Raw genomic sequence first — 27,156 nt, forward strand, 5'->3', positions numbered from 1 at the left:
GCCTGGGCAACAAAGTGAGACTCTGTCTCAAAAAAAAAAATAAAAAATAAAAAAAATAAAGCTTTCCAATGCTTGTCCCAATGACAAGTTGATTTTCCAACATTGTTTCCCATTTCTTTTGAAGGAGCTCAGCAAATTTCACCCCAGAATATGACTCCTTCATATAAAGAGCATTTTGAATTAGAAATCAACAGGTCTTGGAGGGGGCTTTCCCTCTTTCTTCATAAAAAACCAGACCCATCAAAAGAACAATCCCTTCTCCTCCCTGTTATCTCAATATATTACAGGAAAGAAGATCAAGAATGCAACCATTTTACCAGCCTGAGCAAGAGCAAGACCCTGTCTCTAGTAAAAATAGAAAGAAATTATGGACAACTAAAAATATATAGAAAAAATTAGCCAGGCATGGTGGCACATGCCTGTAGTCCCAGCTACTCGGGAGGCTGAGGCAGGAGGATCGCTTAAGCCCAGGAGTTTGAGGTTGCTGTGAGCTAGACTGACGCCACGGCACTCTAGCCTGGGCAACACAGCAAGACTTTGTCTTAAAAAAAAAAAAAAAAAAAAGAATGCAACCATTTTAAATATATACCTGTCTCTCAGGTTAATTTAATTTCCAAAGAGAATCATTTACAAGTCAATCTGTTTCCCCTCATCCATTCCTTCTCCCAAGTATCTATCCATCCTCCCTAGTAACCATTTATTGTCCCTAAACAGAATTCCTCTATTCTTCATCTCTCCTCCCCTTTAAAATGAGGGTATATAAACTTCTGGACCTCATTGGGATATTGGGTAATCACTCTGTAATTCTCCCTTTGCTCAGGGTAAATAAACCTCTTTCTCTTACCAATCTGCTTTATTGTGAGTTGATCTTTCAGCAAACCTTTCAGGGTGACCGGGACATTTCCTTTCACCCCCACACGTCCTTTCCTGTACTCTTCTTTTCCAATACTTTCATATATCCTCTTGTTCCCCCAAGTTCTATGCACTTTATGTCCAGTCACCCTGTGCCAGGAATACCTTTGGTACTTGTTAGGATTCGGTTCGGTTCTGAGTGACCGAAAACGCAGTGGGGAGGTTGCACCAGAGCCCCTTGACCTGTTTCTCTTCTCCCACAGCTTCTACCCCGGCAGAAAGCCTGGGACAACCGTTAGCTCAACTGGTGAGAAAGTATGATAGCCCACATCCCTGGGAGACCATAAATAAGTGACAGAGGCAAAAATCACAATCAGTGGAGATTTATTAAGCCAAAGTTGAGGAAGTGCCTGGAAAAAACAAGAACCACAGACAAGCTGTGGCTGTTTTTTCTGGAAGGGCAAGTTGGAACCTTCAGTATTTTAAAGGCACACAGAGACGCACAAAGCGGGGAGCCAATGAGGCAAAGTGGTTACATTCTTGTGAAGTGCAGGAAATCTGCATTTTACATGACATAGCGGAATGTTGAAGGGAAGAAGGCAATGGAGGAAGCATCAGATATGTAGCTGTCCCTGGGTAGGTGGAAGAATGATTCTATGGCTCCAACTTTGTTACCTGTAAAGATAAATTTGTAATTCATTTTTAGTGTGGAATCAAACGGGTTTTCGTTTTAGTTGCTGGACATAGTTACAATTTTCATGTCCTTGTTTATAGGAGCTCAGCAAGTAATTCCCTTAATGACTGATCTGTGAGGCCAGTTCTTCATGGTGCCTGATGCCCTCGTCTTCTCTTCTGCATAAGGAGTTATGGGGGGGCAGGTTGCCCTGAGATTTTGATTTTCTCTTTACAAGGGCAAACTCTGAGGTGTAATTCATACTTCAGAGCTGCCCTTAGGGGTCAGGCTGAGGCTGGGACCTTGCCAAGAGCATACCCCTGTTGTCCTCCTCCTTTCCCTGTCCTGCTTCCCACACTCCCTGACATTTCTCCTGGGACCATTTAATAAATCACTTGCACACAAAGCCTTATCTCAGATATGCTTCTGGCAACTCAGCCTAGGACACTTATGTAAGTGCAGCTTAGACAAGATTGTAGCAGTCCTCACATGGTGTCTTCGTGGTCACCAGGGACCCAGACTGCTTTGACATTGCTGTCCACCATCCTCCATACGTGGCTTTCTCCTTAGGTCAGAGACAGCTGCTCCAGCTCCGGTCACTGAAGTGCAGTGGCTCACGCCTTGTAATCCTAGCACTTTGGGAGGCCGAGGTGGGAGGATTGCTTGAGGTCAGGAGTTTGAGACCAGCGTGAGCGAGACCTCGTCTCTACTAAAATTAGAAAAAAATTAGTCGGACAACTAAAAACAGAAAAAATTAGCTAGGCAACTAAAAATAGAAAAAATTAGCCAGGCGTGGTGGCGCATGCCTGTAGTCTCAGCTACTTGGGAGGCTCAGGCAGAAGAATCACTTGAGCCCGGGAGTTAGCGGTTGCTGTGAGCTAGGCTGACACCATGGCACTCTTTCCAGGACTGCAACAGAGTGAGATTCTGTTTAAAAAAAAAAAAAAAAAAAGGAAGAATATGCTGGCCCAGGGGGTTGTAAAAACAGCAGGGTACAGTCAGAAACTGCAGCATTCACTCCTTCCTTTCTTCTGGGAGGCAGGTAGATAACAAAAACTGCAGGGATGTCAAAGTCCAAGAGTTGGCTCCCCTGCCTTTCCTTGGAGAAGGGATTATCGCAGGAGATGTGACTCTGTCCAGGAGATATGACTGGGGCCTGGAGCTTGCACCCTGCTGTTCACGCAGGAGCTCTTTAGACTGTAAAGAAAGCAGACACTCAAAAAACAATTTTGAAAGAGAGAGATTTACATCTCTTTTCCATCTGTTCAGCTCTCTTCAAACGTTGTGCAAAATAGAACTCCTGCAGGGTGCTTGTTAGTGAGAGAACTCATAGGATTGATCTTTAATTTACTAGGGAATGTTATGGTCTGAGACACAAGAAAATGACCACTTGAAAGCCAAATTGAGCCAAATTAGGAGTCTATATTAGCTGGCCAGCGACTACCCTCTGCACCACCAAAGGCGGCACAGAGAGTAGCACTTACCCGGAAAAGAGGAAGGGTTTTTATACTATTCTACATCGGTGTCTTATGTGACTCTGAGTATACAAGGTGGAGCCAGTTTTGCAATAAATTCCATTACCAGAGGGCCTGGGACCAGCCCCCCTGGTCTGGGACCAGACCACCTGTTTTGATTACACTCTATATGCAAGTGCAAGCAAGTTTACAGAAGCAGATAGCGTCACTTAAGTCAAGGAACATTTCTCAAGCATAGTAAAATTTAACTATACACACCTAGTGATTTTAAACAATCAATTACAAGTTAGTCACGTTATTTTTTCCTGTTTTCCATGTATATTTTCTCAGCTCATAGGTCACGGGCTCATGAATCACACAGCCCCAGTGAGCCTGTACACAAGATGGCTTCACTGCGGCTCACAGAGCTATAGTGATTACTGCGTCTCATCACAGGGAAATTGTGGGATTAGGTAGTTTCCTGTTATTTTTGCAAGGCCACCCCTTTCACTTATACTTACTTACATATGCATTCCCCACAGGATTGTAAACACCTTTTTTCTTTCTTTTTGTTGAGACAGAGTCTCACTGTTGCCCAGGCTAGAGCGCAATGGCATTATTGTAGCTCACTGCAACCTCAAACTGGGCTCAAGCCATCCTCCTGCCTCAATCTCCTGAGTAGCTGGGACTACAGGTGTGCACCACCATGCCTGGCTAATTTTTTCTATTTTTCGTAGAGACGGGAGGGGAGGGGGAGTGGGTCTGGCTCTTGCTCAGGCTAGTTTCGGCTAGAACTGAGCTCAAGAGATCTTCTTGCCTCAACCTCCCAGAGTGCTAGGACTACAGGCATGAGCCACCGCACCCAGCCTACTGTAAACATCTTTAGAGTAAAGGACAAGCTTCAATTAATTTCTGAGTTGAAACTTGAAATCTCACAATTCCCATACTCTAGAGAGTATGAGTTTAGAGTCAGACCAATCTGGTTCAAAGGCAGGCTTTATCCAAGAGTCAACTCTTGGACTTTGACATCCTCACAGTTGTTGTTATCTACCTGCCTCCAAAAAGAAAGGAAGGAGTGGATGCAGCAGTTTCTCAACTGTACTCTGCTGTTTTTACAACCCTCTGGGCCAGCCATTCCCCCTTTTCTCCCTCCCCAGGGAAAAGTAAATAAACTTCTTCTTTCTGTCCTAATCTCCGCCTAATCTCTGTCCTAGTCTCTGTCCTAATCTCTGTCTTTCTTCACCCATGCCAGTTATACAACATTCATTTGCTTATTCTACAAATATTTATTGGTACTTCCTCTCTGCCAGGCACTGTTTACAGGTGTTGGAAACATGGCAGAGAACAATACAAAGAAGGGCCCCACTTCCATGGCCAGAAAGCATGAGGGTTAAGGGCACAAACTCCACAGCCAGACTACCTGGGCTTGCATTCCAGCTCTACCGATGACAAGCCGTGTGACCAATGGGCAAGCTACTCTGCCTCTCTGTTCCTCAGTTTTATCCTCCGAAACATGGAGATGTTCAGAGTGCAGCATTTTAGAATTGGGAAGATTAAATGAGTTAGAACAGTGCCTGGCACTAAACAAGAGGGAGGATGTGTTATGTTGTTAGTATCAGCTTGCAGAGTTTACATTCTAGTAGGGGAGGGAACAACCAAACAAACAAGAAAAATATTAGGCAGCAGCAAGTGCCATGAAGAAAATGAAAGAGAAAGGAGGGAAAGAGCATTGCTGAGTGTCCGCCTTGTACCAGGTGGTCAGGGAAAGTATCTACAAGGTGACATTGAGAAGCCATGAAGTGTTTGTGGAAAGAGCTTTCAGGGACAGGAATGAGGCTGTGAAGGCAGCCTGAGTGGAGGGGCTGGGCTGGAGCACGTGGTGAAGGGAGAGTGCTGGAAGTGGTCTCAGAGAGGCTTGCGGCCAGACTCCAAGGGGCTTTGTAAGTTGGGGAAAAAAATAGGGATTTGATTCGTAGTACAATGGCAAGCCATTGCAGGGTTTTAAGCAGAGGAGATTTATGTTAAAAAAGATAATTCTGGCTGTGGATGGTGGGAAAATGGCTTCTAAGTGTTTAAGAGTGGACTGATGGGGTCAGTTAGGAGGCCACTGCAATAATAGTACAGATGGGAGAGGACAGTAGACATGGAGAGAAGTGGAAAAGTTGATGCATGTTTTGGAGGTAAAATCAGCAGGACTGGCTGATGGATTGGATGTAGGAGGTCAGGTGAAGAGAAAGCTCAAGCGCAACTCTCAAATTTTTAGCTGGAACTCCTTCCTGAGATGAGGAGATGTGGAGAAACAGCGGGGTGGGAAATAAGAATTCTACTTTGGGCCAGGCACGTGGTGTGCACCTGTCGCCCCAGCTACTCAGGAGGCTGAGGTGGGAGGATGCCTTGAGCCCAGGAGTTTGAGACCAGCCTGGGCAACAGAGCAAGACCTTGTCTCAAAAATAAATAAACAAACAAATTAATTAAAAAAGAATTCCTTTGGCTATGTTTGGTTGGGAAAATCACTTAAGCTCTCTGAGCTTCAGTTTCTTTATCTGAAGTATGAAAATAACAATAATGTCCCCTGAAAGGGCAGCCTTGCTGAAATAACAGGAAATTAACTAATCCCACAATTGTTTAATAACGGCTAAAGATCAATCCTACGAGCTCTCTCTCTCTTTCTCTCCCTATCCAGCAGGCACTCTGCAGGGACTCTGTTTTCAAAAACATCTGAAAGGATCCCAACTGACAAAAAGGAAACGTAAATCTTTCTCTTTACATTCCCCAGAAACTGCCTTTAGAATTTGTTTTCATAGCCTCAAGGTGCTCCTGAGGAGCTCCTGGACCGACATCAGGGGGGCAAGTGCCAGGCCTTACTTTCCTTCGCAAAACCATATCTCAGGGGCAAAATCACATCCCCTGTATAAGCCCGACTACATTTCAGAGATAACCAAATCTCCAGGAATGGAGAAAACAAGAAAGACAGACAACTGACATCTGGCAGCTGCCTGCTAGTTACCACACAACAATCACTTCTTTTCTCTTTGTCCCCATAAAATCACCAAGCAACTTGGCCTCACTGCTGCCACCCTTTTCTCTCTCTTTGGGAGAGAGTGTCTCGCCATGTCTCTCTCTCTCTCCCCTTCTCTTTCCTCTCTCCTTTTCTCTTTCTCATTCTTTCTGTCCTTCTAAAGGATAAAATAAACTTTTTTACTTTTATATATTAATCTTGGCGTGAGAAATCTTTCTCCAACCTCAGCGTGAGCACCTACTAGGCTTTCCACCCTAACATTCCCATAAGCAGAACTGCACTGTGGTTAAGAGAGCAGACGCCTGGGCTTAAATCTCAACTCTGCCGTTTATTAGCTATGTGACCATGTGACAGTTACTTTGTCTCTGGGCCTTGGTTTTTCTCATCTGTAAAATAGGGATGATTGTAGTACCTTCCTCAAATGGTTGTATGAAGATTAAAAGAATTAATATCTACAAAGTGCTTAGAATAGTTTCTGACACATAGTAAAGCTATAGTAGTATCATAGATGTGTAAAAACAAATAGGGTAGAATTGAACCTTATATTATAATAGATAAGTGGTTCCCCTCTCCAAGAGAATCCTTAGCCGTTGTTAAACAAAGAAACAAACAAACACTTGTCCCCTCTGGAATATACTACATGGATCTGCCCAGTTCTGTATAATCTCTTCCAGAAAATGGAAGAGGACAGAAACTTCCCAATTCATTTTATAAAGCTAGTACTACTCTGATATGAAAACCAAACAAAGATGGTACCAAAAATAAAAAAAAAAAGAAAGAAAAGAAAAAGAAAAAATTATGATCCAATATTCCTTATTAATATAGACACAAAAACTCCGAACAAAATATTAGCAAATAGAATTCAGCACTATATAAAAATCAGTATACATCATGACCAACCAGGGATACAAGGCTCATTCAATATTCACAAATTGATCTATGCAATTTACCATATTAACAGGCTAAGGATGATTCTCCTATGTTTTCTTCTATGTTTTATGTTTTACCTTTAAGTCTGCATTCCATTTTGAGTTAGTTTTTGTATAACACGTGAGGTTTAGGGAGAGCCTGACTTAATCAACACACCTGGTTCTAGGGCCCCGGGAGACAGCAGTAGGGAGTGGGGGGCGGGGAGGACAGGGGCTGGAGGAGAGCCCGGGGCGGGGGGGGGGGGGGGGGGGGGCGTTCTGTGTACTATATGTGAAATGAATACCTTACTGATTCTTAGAAAAATATGACTCAGCAACGGTTTGTTGAATCAGTAGCTAGGACTGACGGGGCAGTTATATCCTCAGGAAAGAAGAGGATGGAGGAAAAGGCTCCTGAATGTTCTTGGTAGGCAGCCTTGGAGGACATGACATCAATCTTTCCAATAATTGACCCGTAATTTCCAGGAGCCTGAGATGTACTCAGCTGGTGAGACCTGCGGGTTAGATAGGAACTGACAGGCCCTTGGTCATGGTGGAGTCTCCTGGAGGAAGAAGTTGGAGATTTTGCCCATGGGCAGGGGGCTGTATGGGAACCTGCTCTCTGAGTTATCTTCCTCCGGGAAGGAATGGGTGATGGGCAGCTGGGGGAAGATCTGTCCAAGGGCCTGGCTCTCTGTGCTGTGTGTGGTGTGGCCTACCCAGCCCTGGCTGACCCTGCGGTAATTGTAAGCCTACTGCTCTGCCCCTCAGATTGCAGATCGAGGAGGCTGAAGGTGGAAAGGCATCAGGGGAGTGGGTTTAGGCTGGGAAATTCCCCCAAAATGGGCCCAGGGAGTTTGAAGGCAATGGTATCAGACTCCCTTCTCTGATCTTTTGTGGGACAACAGACTGCCTCATCCCACCAACCCCTGCAGCCCAGGGGGTGTGAAGGCCAGGGCAGGGCACAGAAGTGAGTCTGGGACTAGGCTTTCTCCCGGCTGTGGCATGGGGTGGCCAGCATTATTGAGGCCAGCCATGTCATAGATGGAAAAAGAAGAGGGAACGGGAGTTACCATCTGCTCACTGCCTGGTATGTTCCAGGCATGCTGCCAGGTGCTTCACAGGTGCAAACCACTTCAGCTCTCCTGGTGCTATCATCACCTGCATTTGACAGATCAGGAAACTGACAAGTCCCTAATCTCGGGAGACAGAGTCTCAATGTTCTCATTCTGTCAACACTGCCTTCTGTTTTCCTGTGCCAAGACTACCATGTCTGATTCTGCAGGCCTTGTCACAGTGGGCTCAGCCTTTCGGACAATACTTTCTATTGACAATGACAAAGCCAGGTACTTCCAGGGTCAGGCACTGTTACCCTCCCTTTTCCCTTACGCATGAATCAGAGCCACTAGATGATCACCACTAATCACCACTGTTTTAGAATGTTTTCCCTTAATTAAACAGATTTTCTTATATTGTACACAAAAAGAAATGTACAGGATCCTCATTACAGCATTGTTTATAGCAAAAAAAGGCAAACAATCTAAATGCCCATCAATAGTGGCATAGTTAAATAAAATAGTGGAGGGTTTTCAAACTTTTTGGTCTCAAGGCCCTATATATGTTCTTCAGAATTATTGAGGACTCCAAATAGCTTTTGTTTATGTGAGTTATATCTATCAATATTTACTATAATAGAAATTAATACTGAGAAAATAAAAAAAATTTTTAAATTATTTATTCATCAAAAATAATAAACCTGAGGTGATGATATGCTAATTACCCTGATTCAATCATTACATATTTTATACATGTATGGAAATATCACTCTGTATACCATAAATATGTACAATTGTTACATGTCAACTATAAATAAAAGGAAAAAACTATTATGTTGTCATATGAATAACATTTTAAATAAAAAATCTGTATTGTCTAAAACAAAAAAAGTTAGTGAGAAGAGTGGCACTGTCGCACACTTTTACAAATCTCTTTAATATCTGACTCGATAGAAGACAGCAGGACTCTATGCCTACTTCTGCATTTAATCTGTTGCAATATGCTGTTTTGATGGAAGTGTATGGAGAATATCTGGCCTTGCACAGATATGCAGTTGGAAAAGAGAATTAACTTTTTCAGCTAATTATGAATATTCTTCTTTGATACTACACCAAAACTTGACAAATGGTAGTTTCTTAAAGGTGGGCTGCAATGTGGAATCTGAAGACAATTCAATGCATTTTTTATACTGTTATCTTAAATTTCCATCGGTCTATCTTGTATTTTGAGTGGATATTTTATGTACCCATGATTTTATAATATATTGCATCAGTCATGTGGAAAATTTTGGTTCCCCGAGATATGCAGATTTCCCACATAGTGACATATTCCATTGTACAATGTCCAAAAATCATACTGATTATTATCAAGATTGATCTCACTGGAAAAATTTCATAGTGTCAGGCAGTTGTCAAGCTCATGATGGCAGACACAAATTTTTCACAATTCTAATCTTTGTTGGAAAGTTCAAATTTTATCATTGGCAGCAAATATTGTCAACTAATTTCCTTGAAGTGCCAGTCTCTGTTTATTTTTGAGAAAATGTCTGCCAAATATCCAAACTTGAATCATCACAGTTTGTCTGTCAGTCATTCTTTGCAGTAAAAATAGTGTTGCATAAGAAAAGCAGACAATTCAGGCCGGGCGCGGTGGCTCACGCCTGTAATCCTAGCACTCTGGGAGGCCGAGGTGGGCGGATCGTTTGAGCTCAGGAGTTCGAGACCAGCCTGAGCAAGAGCGAGACCCCATCTCTACTAAAAATAGAAAGAAATGATATGGACAGCTAAAAATATATATAAAAAATATTAGCCAGGCATGGTGGTGCATGCCTGTAGTCCCAGCTACTCGGGAGGCTGAGGCAGTAGGATCCCTTGAGCTCAGGAGTTTGAGGTTGCTGTGAGCTAGGCTGATGCCACGGCACTCACTCTAGCCTGGGCAACAGAGTGAGACTCTGTCTCAAAAAAAAAAAAAAAAAAAAGAAAAGCAGACAATTCAGATCATACCTCAAACGACCACGCAAATGCTTTTTCTTCAGATAACCATCATTCTTCAGCATACAGTGTACTGAAATGTTTTATGTATACTTTCCGTTTCTTCACAAAGAATGTTGAAAAGATGTGTTCTCAAGGATCAAGATGTGAGAAAACAATCTGAAGTGAAACTGGCTTTTCCCCCCTCACTGCAGGCGTGTGGCAGGGAAGAATAGAAAGACTACCTGGACAGTTTGGTGCCGTTGCCTTGACTTGTGCTAAGCGCCAGCAGTTTTTCCCACCATTGCTTTTGTGTTGTCGGTGGAAATATTAAAACCATTGTTCCAAGAGAAACCACGAGAGTCAAACATGTTTGTCAACGCTGATAATTTCACTACCACTTGTGTTTGTTGCCAAGTACTCACATAAAAGATCTTTAAGAAGATCTGTTGGCGCTGATACTGGATGAATATAAGCAAGTCTCTCTGTCGGGGCAAATGTGCAATTCTTCAGACGAGAGATGAACTCAGCCTTCGTGTCTGCAGCTGCACCTTTAATTCTGGTGAGTTACTGCACTGTTGTGGAGTGGCAGTGCCCAGGCCTTCTTTCACTGACTTTTCATCCAGCAAGCATTCAGTGATGTCAGCATACAGGCTTTATTAGTAATATCTCTCAGCCATTGTGTGGGCTTTTCCAGCTAATGCAATACGATAACTGACCCTGTAAGATGCTTCAGTAACTTTTTTATTTCTAGTTTGAAAAGCTAAAATTTTTGCCTTTCAGAGAGCTCATCAGATCTACATTTAAAATAGTCAATTCCTTTTTGTCTAAACTCTGAATAATTGGTCTCAAAATGATGCTGCAACTTATGTAATGCTATAATACTATTCAAAATGTGCTGTTGCATACCACAATAATTTAAACTATTAATATACATATAGATAAGGGAACCATAGATTTCATGTTTTGTTTCTTAGTTTTTGCATAGTTTTTTGGAGTATATCCCTCCCTTCAGCTAGTCAGAGAACTCTCTGATATGTCAATTTCATCTTTTTTCAGTGTTTTTAGCCATGGATGGTGCAGCTGTGGGTTGAGAAAACAAATTTTCTAGTCTATCTGTCTTAAGCCAATGATAAATCCTTGAATATAAGAATAAATGTATTATAAATAAAGGGTCTTATGTGTTAGAGTAAAATATTAAATTTAACAATTTTAGACAACAGTATAAAATTCCTAAAGGTTTTAAAAAAGCATTTAAAAATGTTATTGAAAACAAGATAAAATGTACTTGTTTCTTGTGATTCCAGATAGGTACTAGGAAAACTTCAGAATTCCAAAATAACAATTTATCAGACAATAGAATGGAGATAATAGCAGGAATAACTGAAGATAGCTAGGAAGAACATGGTAAAAAGCCAAGAAGAAACTGAGTTAACCTCTGAAAATGCACATATTTATACTTTAAATCTACTTCTTTAGAAACATTTGGAAAACATAAGAATATACACAAACACATTTCATAGCTGTCAGAGCAATGATGTCATTACATGCCAAGTAGCCTCTGGAAAACTCTATTGTATGTTTGTGAGAGAGTGAGGGTGCAAAACACAGATAATGTCTTATTATTATTATAAAAATAATTTTGACCTCATAGAACCCCTGAAAGGGTTCCCCAAGGGGTTCCCAGCCCACACTTTGAGAACTGCTAAACTAGGGCACTATTTACTCTGTGGAATATGATACAGCTTTAAAAATCAATGAGGTAGATATACACGGACATGTAACAAGTTGTAGAACAATGTATTTACAGTGTAATACATACAAACATACAAAATAGATCTACATATTCTATACTTACATATATGTATGGAAATGCAAAGAAAAATTCTAGAACACGCTATTAACTGTGTTTACTTTTGGGAAGGGTATAGGGATCTGGTATAGGGAAGGGTATAGGCTTAATGATGAACTTTTGCTTTATCTGTATTTTTAAAATGGTTACAAGGAGAATGTACTCACGTGTTACTGATGTCACTTAAATCTATTTTATAAAGGATGTTTTGTCTTCACTTTTCTTCTGGGTGATGTGTAAAATTTATACAATTTTTGATATTTCTTCAGATCAATTAATTAGATTGTCATCACTGTTCTCTGGAGAATCGTCACTAGGGCAAAGGGGTATGGTTGCTAGATAAAATACAGGATACCCAGTCTGAATTTCAAATAAACCATGAATATATTTTTTAGTATGTAATATTTGGGACATATTTATACTAAAAGATTAGTTGTGTATCTCAGATTAAAATTTAACTGGATGTCCTATACATTATTTTTTTTTGCAAGTCTAGAAACCTCATAAATGGGATATGAGGAAGGACGTTTTTGTACCCAGGTCGACTGGCCATTTGCTGATGCTCATAGGAGTGTGTTGTGTGCCACCTTTGTGAGCCAGAGCTCACCAGAGGATAACACGAGAAGCTCAAGAGGAGGATATTGGGGGCAAAGTCATGTTGGCAAGCTAACTTCTCTCCTAAAAAATGTCTTATTGCTTGTCAAGTTAGTGAGATGTTATGATATGCGGGTAGGGATGAGTTGGAGGGAGGTTATAAATGTTGTAATGGGAGTTTTTGTTTTTGTGCTTAAATATACATGTGTCTTCCACAAAATGTAGCCTTTGAAGTTAGGCTTGTGTAACTCTGCTGAAGGCACCATAAGGTTGGTAACTTTCCTGTTTCTGGGCTCCAACCAGGTCTTTCTACATTACTCCATGGCTACCAAAGGTCGTGATTACTAAGCGGGGTTTCTTTTGAGATGGTAAAAGGTCATTGCAAGAACTTTCTTTTCCATACTCTTTTCTTCCCCCTCAGGGAGATGTACATATACCACCTTCCTTATTTCTTATTTTCCCCATTTTTGTCTTATAAAATTTCACTATGGTCCATACTTCTTCAAATGTATAAACCCTTAGGTTTTTTTGCTTCTTAGCTTTTCTCCCCCCCTCTTTTCTTAGTTTGTTCCTTCTTTTCTTCTCCCTTTTATTTGTAAACCAACTAACCTGCCAACCAACCAATCAACCAACTAATTAACCAACCAATAAACCCATCCCAGAGACAAAGATTGGAGGATGCTTCCATCTGGTAATACTGTATTTAGTGTAGAGCTCACCTCTGTGAAGATAGTCCCTGCTGCCATAAGAAATCAGCCTTGAGTGTCTAGGCTTAGGGGAGGCTGGGGAAGGGTCACCATTGGAGAAGGAAGGGGTTGGGGACAGCTCAGGATCCAGGGCCATCAATTCTCATGGAAAGATCTGGGTTTTCTTAAACATCAGATCTACAGGTTTGCCCTCAGTTTGTCTTTTTTTTTTTTTCTTTCAAAAATCAACTCTATCAAGATATATAACATTCCCATCACCCTAGAAAGCTTCCTTGTGCCCCTGTACTCAGACAACCACTGATTTGATTTCTATCACTATAGCCTAGTTTTGTGTATCCTAGAACTTTATATAAATTGTCCTTTTCCTTTGACTTTGCTTATATAATTTTTTTCCATGTAGAAATAAAAGAATTATTGTAGGTTTTATGTGTTCTTAAAAAATGTTTAGATCTTTGATCCATCTGACATTTATTTTGGTATATTGTGTGAAAGGCACAGATCTAATTTCATTTCTTTTTCCTCAGAGAGCTACACAGTTGTCTCAACATCATTTATTGATAAATCTTTTTTTCTCACTAGTCTGAATGCCACCTTTATCATATATTAAATTCCCAAATGTGATTGGATCTGTTTCCAGACACTCCCTTCTATTCCTTGGATTTGTTTGTGCATGTATTAATGCAATACTGTTTTAATTATGGCTGCTTTATTCTTAAAATGGCTCATATTTTAGGATTTTCTGCTCTGTCTCGTCGATGGGTTATATATTAGTTGTCTATTGCTGCATAACAAATTACCCTAAAACTTAGCAGCTTGAAAATGTACTATCTCACAGTGTCTGAGAGTCAGGAGTCCAAGAGCAGCATAGCTGGGTGGTCCTCGCTTGGAATTTCTGATGAGGCGGTGGTTAAGCTGTCAGCTGGGTTGCAGTTGTCTCAAGACTTGCCTCGAGCTGAGAGATTTTCTTCCAAGCTCTGTCACACGGTTGAGTGAGCAGTCCTTAGTTCCTCGCTGGTCTCCGTTCCTCGATGGCTGCTGGCTGGAGGATCCGGCTCCTGGCCGCATGGGTCCTGGCATCAGGGTCCTCCCAACATGGCAGCCAGGAGTGATAGGAGAGAGCCCAAGACAGAACAGGCAGGTTTTTATTAAATATAACCTAATTTCAGAAGTGACAGACCATTACCTCTGCCGACTCTGGTCTGATGTGCGGGTATGAGTGCCCGCTGGCAGGGGTCACGGCCCAATTAGAGGCTGGCCACCCCAGTTCCCATCATGGCTCTCTTCTCTGCTGGGAGCTCTCATACACTTTATGAGGCTGCTTCTACCTATGACCAATAATTCCCAAATCATTCTCCTTACTGTTATCTTTCTCTCCTGAGCTCCAGAACTGTTTATCCAACTGCGCAGGTACCTCCTCTGAAGTGTCCCATAGTGAGCTCACTGTGGCTTTTATCATGCTTTCCTCAGGGCCTGCTTCCCTTTTGCTGTGAGATTGCACTAATTCGATTCCTCCATTAGACGGTAAGCTTATTTTCATTTATTTATTTATTTTTGTAAGCTTATTGAAGGAACGGACTATGCTTTCATTATTCTTGTGTTTGTAGTACTTGATACAGTGCCTGGCACTAAGTAGGTGCTCATGAAATATTTGGGTCCAGATGACAACCTGGGTGGTACATGGTCACCTGGAGCTCTACAGCCATTAGTCCTGGATAGTGCCAGAGGCCTGACCTGGGGGGAGAAGCTGCTCAGTTGACTGTGGGATTGAGGCCTGTGGTCTCCTCCTGGTGGTGGTGGAAGTGTCTTTGCAGCCTTGGCTCCAGCTCTGCCTCCCCAGCCAGCTGAGCCTGTGGCTGCTGCCCTTCCTCCCCCAGCCCACTTCCACAGTGTGGGGTCTGGAGCCTGCTTGAGTTGGGGGCTGGAGACCCATGGGTCCGTCTGTTTCCATCGTGGGAGAGCATCTTTGGGGATAGTCAGCCTGCCAGGAATGGGTCCTTAGTGCACGGTACGTGCAGCGTTCTGTAGCACATTACTCAGACAGCAAGTCTGGCCCTCCCCGAATGCTTCCTTTTCAGCTATGGGTGAGGCCTCTTCTCACACCCTTTCCCCCACCTTTCTGAATTCTGACATGAATTCCAGGACTCCTTGAGTTTTTCAGATAGAATCAGCAGTGCCTGAAACCCAGACTGCCACTTACATCCTCACACTCAGCCGCAGACTCCACGACAGAGGGGCTCCTGACCTGTGCTCCGGAAAGACAGAGCACAGCCAGGTAAGGGATAGTGTGGTCCAGGCCAAGGCTGCTTCACTGCCTCCCTGCCTCGCTTTGGGGTCAATGGCCACTGGAACCACCCACCTTCACTCCTTTCTTTGTGCCGGTGTTTCTCTCCCTGGCTCTATGTTTGCAGCCCGGCCTTTATTTCTTCTTTGATTCTCATAGCAAAGCTCTTGGGGTTATGGGAGGCCTTAGGAACACCCAAGTCAGCCGCTGATTGTACCAAGGTACAGACAGAGGCCAGAGAGGGAACAGACTCGCCCAAGGTCACACAGCTTCTGCTGACATCTCCTTAATCTCTCTTTTCTGATTTTCAAGGTTTCTAACTATTTCGTGTCTCTCATTCTCTCTCCCCTAATCTTTGTTTTCTTTCCTTTTTCTTTTCCCTTCTCTTCTCTCTTTGGATCCTGTGCTGAATGCCATCCACCTCCAAGATGGGCCTAGGTTGAGGGTATGTCCATTTGGCTCCCCCACCTCCATATCTGAATTGGTTGGCTTGGGAAGGGGCATTAGAGCGGGCAATGCCAGACTCAGGGACCCCGCTAAGCTCCCAGGAACTGCGGCCAACTCTGCTCCAGCTGGGCCAGCCGACTGCTTCCAGGTGGAGCATGAGTGAGTGGGGAGGGTGAGCTGGAGGCCTTGAAAGCTGCTTACTCTCCCCCTCCCCAAAAAAGAGGCGCTTTGCACGGGAAGAGGAAGCAAGGGAAACAGAAGAGACCGACCTCATTTCTGCAGGTTTTTTACCTGCAACAGGTCAGAGCTGCTTTACCTGGCAAGAGGTCAGCTTTCCTACAAACCACCTCGAGGCAAGTTCAGACAAACCAGGCTCGGTGTGAACTGCTGTAAGCTATAAAGGGGACAGCCACAGACTTGCAGAGAAGGGAACACTTTTCAGAGGTGCTGTAACTCTGGCCCTTTCCGACAAAAGGTGAGTCCTCTTTTTCCTGTTGCCCTCCCAGACAAGCAGACCAGATTCCTCTCACCCTGGAAAGGGGGTTAATCTGTGCTCGCAGCTGTGGGGTGGGGTGGGGGAGAGGAGTCCCCCAGGAGGGCATAACAGAGTTTAGAATCTGGTGTCCTATTTAGGACAGGTAGACCAATCAGGAGCTGAAACCCCCTCATCCCCTTGAAATGTAAGGCTGTAAATATGACCTTGCAGGAAGGAGAGAGCGTGTGTGAACGAATCAGTGAGAGCAAGCACAGTGAAAGCAGCTGGGGGAAAAGGGAGGAGGCCCAGCACCTGTAAAGAGTGTTTGTGCAAGTAACAAATCACAAGAGATATAAATTGGAAACCAAGGCTTTCCTCCCAAAGCAGAACTTGTGGTCACCTTCATTATGACACTGAGTACAGACTGATATTTAACCTAAATTTTGTCCACAATTCCTGAGCAGCACCCATTCACTTATAATTTATAGCTCCAGACCCCTAACTCGAGGGAACTGGGTTATGCAAGTGTTGCTAAGGAACGAAGGGAGATGCAGTAGGTAAGGCAGGGGTTGCTTAGTAACCAGGAGTCCCTCGGTGATGGAGTGGCCAGAGCAGGTCTGGAACTAATGAGGGTCTGTAGACAGTCATCCAGCGACACAGCCTCCTGAAAGTTCACGTCTGTCAGCCCCTTGGCCCAGAGCTGCCAAAGCCTGCTTCTCTGCATCTTCCTGGCACTGTCCCGCATGAAAAGCACATCCCCAAGTCCCTGAGTGCCCTTGCCAACCCCTTGCTCCAATCCCTCCCCACCTCCCTCAGCAGGAGGCTGAGCAGATTCCTAAAAGAGGAGGGGATGGCAAGCCAGTGGGAATCTCATACTGGGGGAGGCAGGAGCCTCTGGGCCAACATTGGTGTGGAGCTGGGGAATTTGGGGACTGGGGAAAGAGGGTCTCCTGGACAAACATCTCTGGCATCTTTCCAGTTCATGGTGAAATGTCTTCATACCTGAGTCTCCCATGCCAGATCCTCATCCTGCATTCACACCTGCCCATATCTGCAGGGGCAGAGCCTTCCCTTCTGGGGGCCTCCTGAGGGAATGCGTCTGCACACTGCAGCCTGGCCCGGGCTGCTTTGACTGGCCCAGCTCCATACGCCTTCCTTTGGAGACCTTCACTTCAGTGCGGGCCTGGCGGAGCCATTCAGAGCCCAGTGGGCTTTCTCCGGCATGAGTCCCCATCCTCTGCTCTCCAAGCACACACTGTTCCTGCTGTCCCCGAAACACCCTGGACGTGCACACCCTCCTCAGTCTGTCCCCCTAGACAGGAGCTTCTATCCTGCTGCTGCCCCTCCTCAATCTCGCAGGTCCTATTTATTTGCAGCTTCCCTAGCCATGACTTTCCCAGTCCCATGGGCGTTTGACTGACCTTGCTGAGCACCCCCTGCGGTTCCTGCCCTGGGCAGGGCTCTGGGCCCAAGAGGGAGAAGTGAAGCCTGCCCTGAAGGGGCTCACACTGGTTTTGGCGGCCTCCTCATTCCTGACCCTCAGCTTCCTGGTTACGATACTCCCCAGAGACCCTTTGTAAACTGAATGTTTATAATCAGAAAGCTTGTTGTTTAAAACAAAGTCCTTTGCATAGAATGTCTCTGAGAAAGTATTTGAGACACTGGCAAAGTTGCTTCTGAGAAGGTAATTAGTAGATTTAATTTTTGCACTAGTTTTGACCTGCTTGAATTTTAAAATTTACCATGAGCAGATAATCTTTACTTTTAAACTTTTCATTGTGAAATATAACACATACATTAAAAGTATATATATACATTGTATATGTGTGTATAAAAATCTCCATGAATGCCACGTAACCATCACTTGCTCATAAAACACTGCCAGCACCCCAGAAGCTCTTCGGTTTGCCCCCCTCTAATCATAGCCCCCTTTCCCTCCAAGAAATACTCACACTCCTGACTTTTGTGGTAATCACTGCCTTGCATTTCTCTGTAGCTTTATTACCCCTTTGTATTCTTAAACAACATAGAGCTGTTTTGCCCGTTTTTGAAACTTGTGGAATCACATAATATGTGTTCTTCGGTGTCTGGCTTCTTTCATTCGACTAATAACTTTTCTTTCTTTTTTTTTTTTTTTTTAATTTTCATGTCATCCTTGCGCAGGGGCCATGCTAATCTTCTCTGTATCGTTCCAATTTTAGTATATGTGCTGCCGAAGTGAGCACGACTAATAACTTTTTTAGATTCATTTACGTTGTTCAGTGTAGGTTCAGTTCACTAATGTTCATTATTCTATGGTATTCCATTATGTAAATACAACACACTTTATTTATCCATTACACCATTATTGGGCATGTGGACTTGTTTCCAGTTTGGAACATACTATGACAAAGAATGCTGCTGTGAACATGTGTGTACTGTCTCTTGGTGCACACATGACCTTCCTTCTGCAGGCTGTGAGGTCTCTCTGCAGAGTCAGAGGTCTGTATTTTCACTTCTCCACACAATGCCAAACTGCTTTGGATGGCATAAGTGGTGTACTTACCCTCGAGAGTTTCTGTTGATTTTACTTTTCAACTAGAAGCAGTTAATTAAGATTAACAACTGGTGTAATTATTTGTGGGTGCCTGCGTCCTCATTTGACTGGGAAGCTCCATGGTGGGGTCCAGGGCTGGTCTGTGGTTCACCAAGGTGTCCCGGCATCTCCTGCCCAGCGCCTGACACATTGCAGGTGCTCAGTGCTTGTTTATGGAATGAATGAAAAAATTATCCTTGTCTACTGAATGTTGGGTCTCTCTCACATTTTTAATTTGTGAGTAATTTCCCCAGTTTTATAATTAGGATGTTTTCATGGATTGGTTTCCTGACCTGAGGCTCAGATGTTTAACATTCACCCTGACAACCTGACGCTCTGCCCCTCTATACTGCGGGCCTTGTCTGTCTGGGGAGGGAGGCGGGTAGATTACCTTCATGTTCACTGACGGCATCAGTGACAAGTGAACTTGATCCTTTCCCCCAGGGCTGATTCAGCAGGAAGCTGCCTAGGCACCACCATGCTCCGAGCAGTGGCCTGGGTCCACTGGGGCCCGTTTCGTCCCTGCACTGGGCTCTCAGTGAGGATGACCAGCAGTGGGATAGCCCAGAAGGGCATCCTGGCCAACCGGGTAGCCGTGGTCACCGGGTCCACTGATGGGTGAGTGCCCTGATTGCTCCATGGGCCCTGACCCCTCACAGGGACCTGGGCTTCCACAGGACTCAGTGCCGAAGAGCAGGACCCAGCCTACTTTGTTGATTTCCAGGGCTGGGTAGAGGAAGAATGGTGGCAGGGCTGAGGCTGACCTGTGCTCTGTGTTGCTGCCTGCAGGATCGGCTTGGCCATCGCCCGGCGCCTGGCCCAGGACGGGGCCCACGTGGTGGTCAGCAGCCGGAAGCAGCAGAACGTGGACCGGGCTGTGGCCATGCTGCAGGGGGAGGGGCTGAGTGTGACGGGCACTGTGTGCCACGTGGGGAAGGCGGAGGACCGGGAGCGGCTGGTGGCCACGGTGAGGGGTGGGGGTGGAAGGACACAGAGAGGAGAGCTTGCAGAACCTTTCCTTCACTGCTCAGCCCTGGGAGGGGCAGGGACAGTGATGGGGACATGGCGTCTAGGACACACCCTGAGACCATGACTGCTGCCAGGCTGACTGAGGAAACCTCACTGTTCATAAGGGCCCTCAGGAAGTGGCCTGTTCATGGGAGGACCCCCCACTCCACCCTACACCTGGGAGAACCATGGTTGAGGAGGAGTCTAAGGGGATGGGGAAGCCCCCAGAGGGATTCCCGGAGAAGACCTTCCTCCCCAGGGCCTTGGCATGGTAGACTGACCTTGGGCCAGCCAGGACACTTTCCTGCATGAGAATTTGGTTTCCACAGGAGCCTTGTAACCATTCCTGGTTGAGGCAGCAACTGACCTGCAAGCTTTGCCTGAACGTCCCATGCACCTGGGCTGCTCTGGGAGGGTGAGGGCTCCTCAGTCCATCTCCTCACTCACCCAAGCCCCTCTCCCTGCAGGCCGTGAAGCACTGTGGGAGTGTCGACTTCCTGGTGTGTAATGCAGGTGTCAACCCTCTGGTGGGGAGCACCCTGGGGGCCAGTGACCAGGTCTGGGACAAGGTGAGAGGCCTCCCCAGGGAGGCAGTGAGGGCCAATGGCAGCTCTGTGCTGTGCTCCAGCACCCCCGTCCCCACTAAGACTCTCATCTCCCCTCCAGACATGACTGTGGAGGCAAGCCCGGGACAGAAGACCTGACCACTTGTTCCCTAGAATGTGCCCTGATCCTACTTTCCAGCTTATTGGTTTTTAAATCTGGCTCCTACATTCTTTCTGCTTTCTTTTCTCTTCCCCTCTCTTTTGCATTTATTCATTCAGCAATATTCATTCAGCAAATATTTACTGCTCTGTGCCAGGCACTGCTCCAGCCTCTGGGGACATAGCTGTGAACATACAGTAAGAGTCTCTCTATAAGAGTCAAGAATTAGGCCGGGCGTGGTGGCTCACACCTGTAATCCTAGCACTCTGGGAGGCCGAGGTGGGCGGATCGTTTGAGCTCAGGAGTTCGAGACCAGCCTGAGCAAGAGCGAGACCCCATCTCTACTAAAAAAAAAAAAATAGAAAGAAATTATATGGACAGCTAAAAATATATATAGAAAAAATTAGCCGGGCATGGTGGCACATGCCTGTAGTCCCAGCTACTCGGAAGGCTGAGACAGGAGGATCTCTTGAGCTCAGGAGTGTGAGGTTGCTGTGAGCTAGGCTGACGCCACGGCACTCACTCTAGCCTGGGCAACAGAGTGAGACTCTGTCTCAAAAAAAAAAAAAAAAAAAAAAAAAAGAGTCAAGAATTTATATTTTTTACAACCTTTTGTGGGGGCATATATTGGTAGTTGTGCTCCTCTTTGGGGACCTGTACCTGCTGCTGAGACTCTACCTTCCCTAGATTAGGGCTCCTCACTGTCCCTAAGGTGAACCTGCTGTCAAGGCCAGATCCAGCCATCAGCATTCCACGGGTGCAGGCATGCCAGCCCTCTGCAGTCCACTTGGCGATTCTGCCATCTTGTCCACAAGAGTCCAGGAGAGATCTTGTAAAATGCCTTGAAGTCCATCTTGGGCTTCGTTGTTCCCCTATGACTTCTGTTCCATTCCCTCCCATGTTTTGTTCCCTATTCGCTCCGACAGTCTTTTTCTTTCTGCCGTCGTTAGCATTCTCCCCTCTGCCCTTAAGCACTGACCAAAGCATTTTCTGCCCGCCGGCCTTAGTGCATCCTGCCCTCCCCAGCTTCTGGGCTCTCATTTGCCAGCATCGTCTCCAGGCCGCCCTCCTTCCTGTCTGCCCTTGGCTGGGTGCCCTTCGTTCCATCCTCGGAGATGACCTGAAATCTGAGCTCCCTGCATCCACTGCTCAGCGGCCTCCCCAGGCTCTTTAGCTACACTCTTAATGCCTCCAAAGCATCATCTGTGATTTTATAGCTGGGATTTTATTGCCGACAGTCTCCTAACCCTCCTGAGTCATTTTCCCTTTTAGTGTCTCAGTTCATGGGATCATGACTCTTTTTCTCAGAACCATTTGAAATCTTCCCTCCTGAGGCTGGGGGCACATGCTGACAACTCGACCTCACTTTCTCCAATGACCCCCTGTTCTCCAAGGACTCCGCATTCAGTGAGCAATTCTGCACTGCTGGACAGAAATCATTGATGGCTTGTGCCCCAATCACATCTGCCACCACCTTGGAGGTGAAATTGTCACAAAATGAGTTTAGAATTTACTAGATGGTCTGCTCTTAGCTGAACGCAATTTTCAGTACGTGCCCTGTGAGGGGAATTCCTTACCACTCCTCTTATTCTTGGGCAAGTTTTGAGGCCTTCCCCAGGCGGACGTCCATTCTCTCCAGCTGGTTGGGAAACCTCTAAGCTACCACCACAACCATCTCCTCCACCCTCCACCTTACCCAGGACTCTCCAGCAGGCACCCTCTTTCAGGCTCACAGATTGCCCTCTACTCAGGACTTATTGGCACGTAGAGTTGCTCTCCCTTCTTTTCTAATGGAGCAGTTTTCTTCAGCAAGGGAGGGAGTCTCACCTTTCCCTCGGCTCAGGTTTGGGCCCTGAGTCTAGGAGGGCCCTTGTCTCAGCCCCTCACTCAGCCTGATGCACATGGAGCTTTGGACAGACATCCTGTGGGCCGGTGGGGCTCTATTTTGACCAGGAAGCCCTTAGGGCCAGCGTAACCCTCAATTCCTTCCTATTGGGGACCTCATGGTGGCCTCCCCTTCAAATATCTGAGCCACTCCTTGCTGTTATGAGGGTCATCCCCAATGCTGGCAACCTGCCATCAAATGGGCTATAGCACTTAGTTGAAACCTTTCCCTTGCCCTCATCCAAGGAACTGAGTGGGCGTGGGATGAAGGAGTGGGAAAAACAGTTGGCAGTCCTGTTTGGTAACAGATGTGCAGCCTCATTCCCTAGAGATGCAGGACACAGTGAATTTCCATCAAGACAGTGTCCCACAGGAGGGGTCCCTGGTGCCCCATGAGTCCTGCCTGGCACTCTCCCCTAGCTCCTGGGCTCAGTCTCTGTATCTTTCCTTGCCAGTTCCTTTCTTACTTCTCCCCCGTCCCCACACCAACCAGATAGAATGTCAGGATCCGTGTGGCTGAGCCCAGATCCAGACTTTAGTCTCACGCAGCAGAGGCACCTCACTCCCAGAATGGCAATTCTCTGTTGTGTCTCCCTCTTTGTACTGGCCGCAGGGGAGCTCAGAGCCAAGCCTGCAATAAACTGGTGTGTGTGTGTGTGTGTGTGTGTGTGTGTAGGCCCTCACAGCCCGTGTTTTTGTGAACAAATAATAGAATTGTGTCCAGTCCTTACCACATGCTGTGAACTGTAGGCACCGACCTCACTCATGCTTTTTCTTATTTTTCAACACCTACCTTTCCTATTCTCATTTCTTCACACATAATACGTATTTGATTTGTTTTATCCTGATGCATTGTGAGTATGCCTTAAATTCTACTGAGACGAGGCAAGAGCATAAACAAGCAAAAGCAGAGAGAGACAAAGGTTACTCTTCTAGAAATCTTCCTTGCTTACAGCACCTGCTCCTCTTCCATCTGCTCTGCCTTTAGTCTTTTTCCAGAGGCCTCTGCTTACAGCTTCTTCCTGCACAAGCAAAGTACAGTCCAGTTTCTTTAAAAGGTTTGAGTATTTTCTTCCGTCCTCCCATCCTGAACAATCCACATTTTCAGGGCTCTGCCCACAGGTCTGTGACTTAGCCTGCCTGTCTATGAAGCCGTTAGCAAGTTGGAAACACCTTTTGCCCCAGTCAGAAGTGGAGATTAGTGTCTCACAGGTGCACACATTTGGGTCTGCTGTATGAATTACAGGACTCCAAGCATCTTAGGAGAAGAGGCCCTGGGTTGACATTGTCTGTCTACCCTCCTGGTGCTTCTGCTCTGATTTCAGATCCTGGACGTGAACCTGAAGGCCCCAGCCCTGCTGCTGAGCCAGCTGCTGCCCCACATGGAGAATAGGTGCCACAGCGTGGGGGTGGGGACTGGTGGGAGTTGGGGGGCCCAGGGCACAGGAGTAGAGCTGGGCACAGCCAGAGGGGTGAGGACAGAAGGAGTCTCTCTGGGTCCTTCACATCCCCCCATCTCGCTCTGTGCTGCCTCACACTTTGTGTGGCTGCTGTTTCTAATACCAGTGGCTGCTGGAGGAGGGTTATGTTCCAGGGGCCCACGCATGCTCTCCTTGGCCTTGACATCACCAGGTTTGGGCCAAGGCTGTGATTTAGCTCCTTAAGCTTGTGGCCTGGTCATTCTCACCTCCCTGCTCTCTGGTCTCACCATGTTAAAAGCGTAATGCAGTTTGCCCCATTTCTCCCCATAGGAAGAAGCCCATTCCAGACTCCTCCTCATTCCCTGCAACTTGGTCTCCAGGGACCCTGCCTCTGTTCCACATCCTGCAAATCTGACTGTGCTCCCTACCCTTTAGGGACTGGCTGGGGGCTGTCTCAGGGAGAAGGAAGGTTCCTGACCATCACTTCTGTCTCCTCTGCCCATCTGCTCCTTAGAGGCTTCCCACTGAGGGGTATCCACCACCAGCCCCTGGTGCCTCTTCACCAAGCCCAACCTGCCCTCTTCTTCATGCACATGGCTAGAGAGGAAGGGCAGTGGAAGGGTTATGAGCATGGACATCCTATTTATGAGAAATAGGGCTGGAACCACAGCTCTGCCACTCAGTGGCTGCTACCAAACCTCTCTGAGCCTCAGTTTCCTCAGCTGTGAAATGGGGATAATAGGACCTGTGTTGCTGCTGTGAGGTTTGCAGTATTTAATGACTGCGTTGCAGCACCTCCATCAGTAGTAAGTTGTTAGCTTCATCTCTCCTCTGCGTCTGTCTCCTCTCAGGAGGGGTGCTGTTGTCCTGATCTCTTCCATTGCAGCTTATATGCCACATGTGGTAAGTGCTTGGTCCTTGTGCTCCTGGGTGGTATAGGGTCAGGGGCAACTGTGCTCTGTTCCCCAGAACCCCACAAGGACAATGCCCGCAACAGACCCCACCTTACTTCTCATGCCCTGGGCTGAGGTTTGTCCCCGTGTGACTGCTGGGTCCCTTGTATCCAGCTCCTGTTCTCAGACATGGCTGGGGAGAGTGCATCTGGGCTCTGGGCTTGGACAGGAGGGGCCCCCTGCAGGTGAGAAACCTAGCTGATGCTTCCCCCTACCCCCACATCCAGTCACTCTCTCCATTCCTTGCCAGGAACTCGGCGCCTACAATGTAAGCAAAACAGCCCTGCTGGGCCTCACCAGGACGCTGGCGTTGGAGCTGGCCCCCAAGGACATCCGGGTGAACTGCCTGGTTCCAGGAATTATAGAGACTGACTTTAGCAAAGTGGTGAGGACTGGGGTGTGTCCCCCCTCCCTAGAGACTAAGGGATGAAGAGATGACTGGGGCCTCAGGTCAGCATGCTTATGGCTGAGGTCCTCACTGTCTTCTGAACTCAGCCATGGTCCAGTCCATCCACCCCGAGAAGATGCTGCTTCTCCTGAGAAGGGCAAACCTGCCCTGGGTGTTCTGCCAGGTGGCCACCTTGGGGCTCTGCCCCTATATCCTTATTTTAGCAGCACTGACCTTTTCATCCCTTTCCTTTGCCCAGTTACACAAGAACAAGGTTTTCTGGAAAAACTTCAAGGAAAACATGCGGCTGCAGAGGCAAGTGGGGTTCGGAGCTTTGGTGGTCTGAGTACAGCTGGGGAGGGGTGGCTGTGTCTATCTCAAAAGCAGACCCCTCTTTGTCTGCTGGCCATTCTTTCTGCTGAGGTCTGGGGTCCACATGGCCCTGGAGGGTGCAAGTAGCCCCCTGTGTCCATCCTCCCTACCGCCATGGAACCCACTCCCACTTGTGGCCTGTGAGCCCCAGAGCAGCAGAATCAGAGTACAAGAAGACTGACGCTGTGCCCTCTCCCACCCAGGATTGGGCAACCCGAGGACTGTGCAGGACTCGTGTCCTTCCTGTGCTCTCCAGAGGCCAGCTACATCTCTGGGGAGAACATCACGGTGGCTGGCTTCTCCCCTCGTCTTTGAGTGGGTGGGGATGGCCGTGCAGTTGTGGCTCTGCACTCAGAAGCTAGGAGATCATTTTCGTCTGGAGACAGAGTCTGCAGCTCTGCCCGACTAGCAATCTGGGGGCTTGCTTGTGCTAGGCTTGAGGAAGAAGAAAAACCCTTCAGTGATTGCATCTTCAGGACTTCTCGGCATGACTATTATAGATTCAGCTGATCCAAGCAGCCTGTGGGACTCTCAGTGTGGGCTGCGGAACTTAAAGATTTTATGGGGCTGGTGCTTTGAAGGAAACTTGAGGGAAAAGAAGAGGCTCAGGCACCTGAAAGATTCCAGCTCCTTCTCTCTGTAATTTGTGCTTTAAACATTTCTTTCCTAAAATAAACTCAAATTTATCCACAAGTCTGGAAGTGCCTGGCAAGGGTGGGGCCCATGGGCAGCATGGCTTGGGGAGAAGGGCTCTCCCACCAGCTGCCTCCTTTGCTGCTCAGAGCCGTCGCAAACCGTCGTGATGAGGCGCGAGTGCGGTGCTTTACGGCAGGTTGGTGGGTGCTCCGTTCCCTGAGCCCGGCCTGCTGGAAGCTGAGCAAGGCTCCGTGTGAGGTGGTGGAAAATTCTGGCTTTTTCCACGGGTTCTCCAGGCTCGTACTTCTTAATGGGTTTTTTTTTTTTTTTTTTTTTTTCTTCCTGAGCCACACAGGTCTTTGAGAACCTGAAGAAAAAATAGTTACACCAAATCTTGTGTATAATTCCAAGGAGAAGTGAGTAGTCAGTGCTGAAGTTCCTCTCCTGGGATAGGCCAAGGTGCAGCTCCTATAGAAAAGGCCCTGTTAGTTGTCCTGAGTCACATTCGCAGCCTCCATCCTTCTGTGTGTCCATGTCCAAGGCCCAGTTGAGGAGAAACAGTGACCTTCGAGTCATCCGTGGCCCGTGCATACCTCTCTTGTCATATGCCAGTTTTGTCCCGACCGGTGCAGAGGGAGGAACTAGACCACGCTTCCGACACCACCACTGGCCTGTGTCTCACTGAAGCCCCTCACCAGCGCCTCCCCTCCAGACCTCTGGGGGATGGGTCCTCGTGAGAATAATTCAATTACTAGACTATTTATTGCCCCTACTATGAGCCCGGCATTGTGCCAGCCACCCTGGAGAATACAAATATAAATTAGACCCTAACCTCTGTCAAGTTCCTTCCGTGTGGTGGGAAAACAGCAGGTAAAACACTCATCGATAAATGAGGCAGAATGTATTCATTTACTCCATACATTTAT

At 46.4% G+C, this 27,156-nt stretch overlaps 1 protein-coding gene and 1 non-coding gene across 2 annotated transcripts; one reads left to right on the forward strand and one right to left on the reverse strand.

Annotated features, from left to right (window-relative positions):
* The first annotated feature begins 16,276 nt into the window (after positions 1-16,276).
* LOC138378325 (dehydrogenase/reductase SDR family member 2, mitochondrial-like) lies at positions 16,277-25,909 on the forward strand. The gene is made up of 9 exons (XM_069463699.1): positions 16,277-16,288; positions 19,308-19,481; positions 19,653-19,830; positions 20,339-20,440; positions 23,786-23,853; positions 24,733-24,784; positions 25,085-25,219; positions 25,482-25,537; positions 25,798-25,909. The coding sequence occupies exons 2-9, from the start codon at positions 19,342-19,344 to the stop codon at positions 25,907-25,909; spliced, it is 843 nt and encodes a 280-aa protein (XP_069319800.1). The 5' UTR covers positions 16,277-16,288; positions 19,308-19,341.
* Positions 18,407-18,513, reverse strand: LOC138381017 (U6 spliceosomal RNA). The gene has a single exon (XR_011232972.1). It is a non-coding gene; the product is annotated as a U6 spliceosomal RNA (small nuclear RNA).
* Positions 25,910-27,156: the final 1,247 nt, after the last annotated feature.

This window comes from Eulemur rufifrons, chromosome 2 (assembly GCF_041146395.1).
Source record: "Eulemur rufifrons isolate Redbay chromosome 2, OSU_ERuf_1, whole genome shotgun sequence".
NCBI classification, from domain to species: domain Eukaryota; kingdom Metazoa; phylum Chordata; class Mammalia; order Primates; family Lemuridae; genus Eulemur; species Eulemur rufifrons.

Coding starts and splice junctions, on each gene's coding strand:
- LOC138378325 (XM_069463699.1), top strand. CDS start 19,342: ATGCTCCGAGCAGTGGCCTGGGTCCACTGGGGCCCGTTTCGTCCCTGC. Junction 24,785..25,084: donor CAGCTTATATGCCACATGTG/GTAAGTGCTTGG, acceptor ATTCCTTGCCAG/GAACTCGGCGCCTACAATGT. Junction 25,538..25,797: donor GAAAACATGCGGCTGCAGAG/GCAAGTGGGGTT, acceptor TCTCCCACCCAG/GATTGGGCAACCCGAGGACT.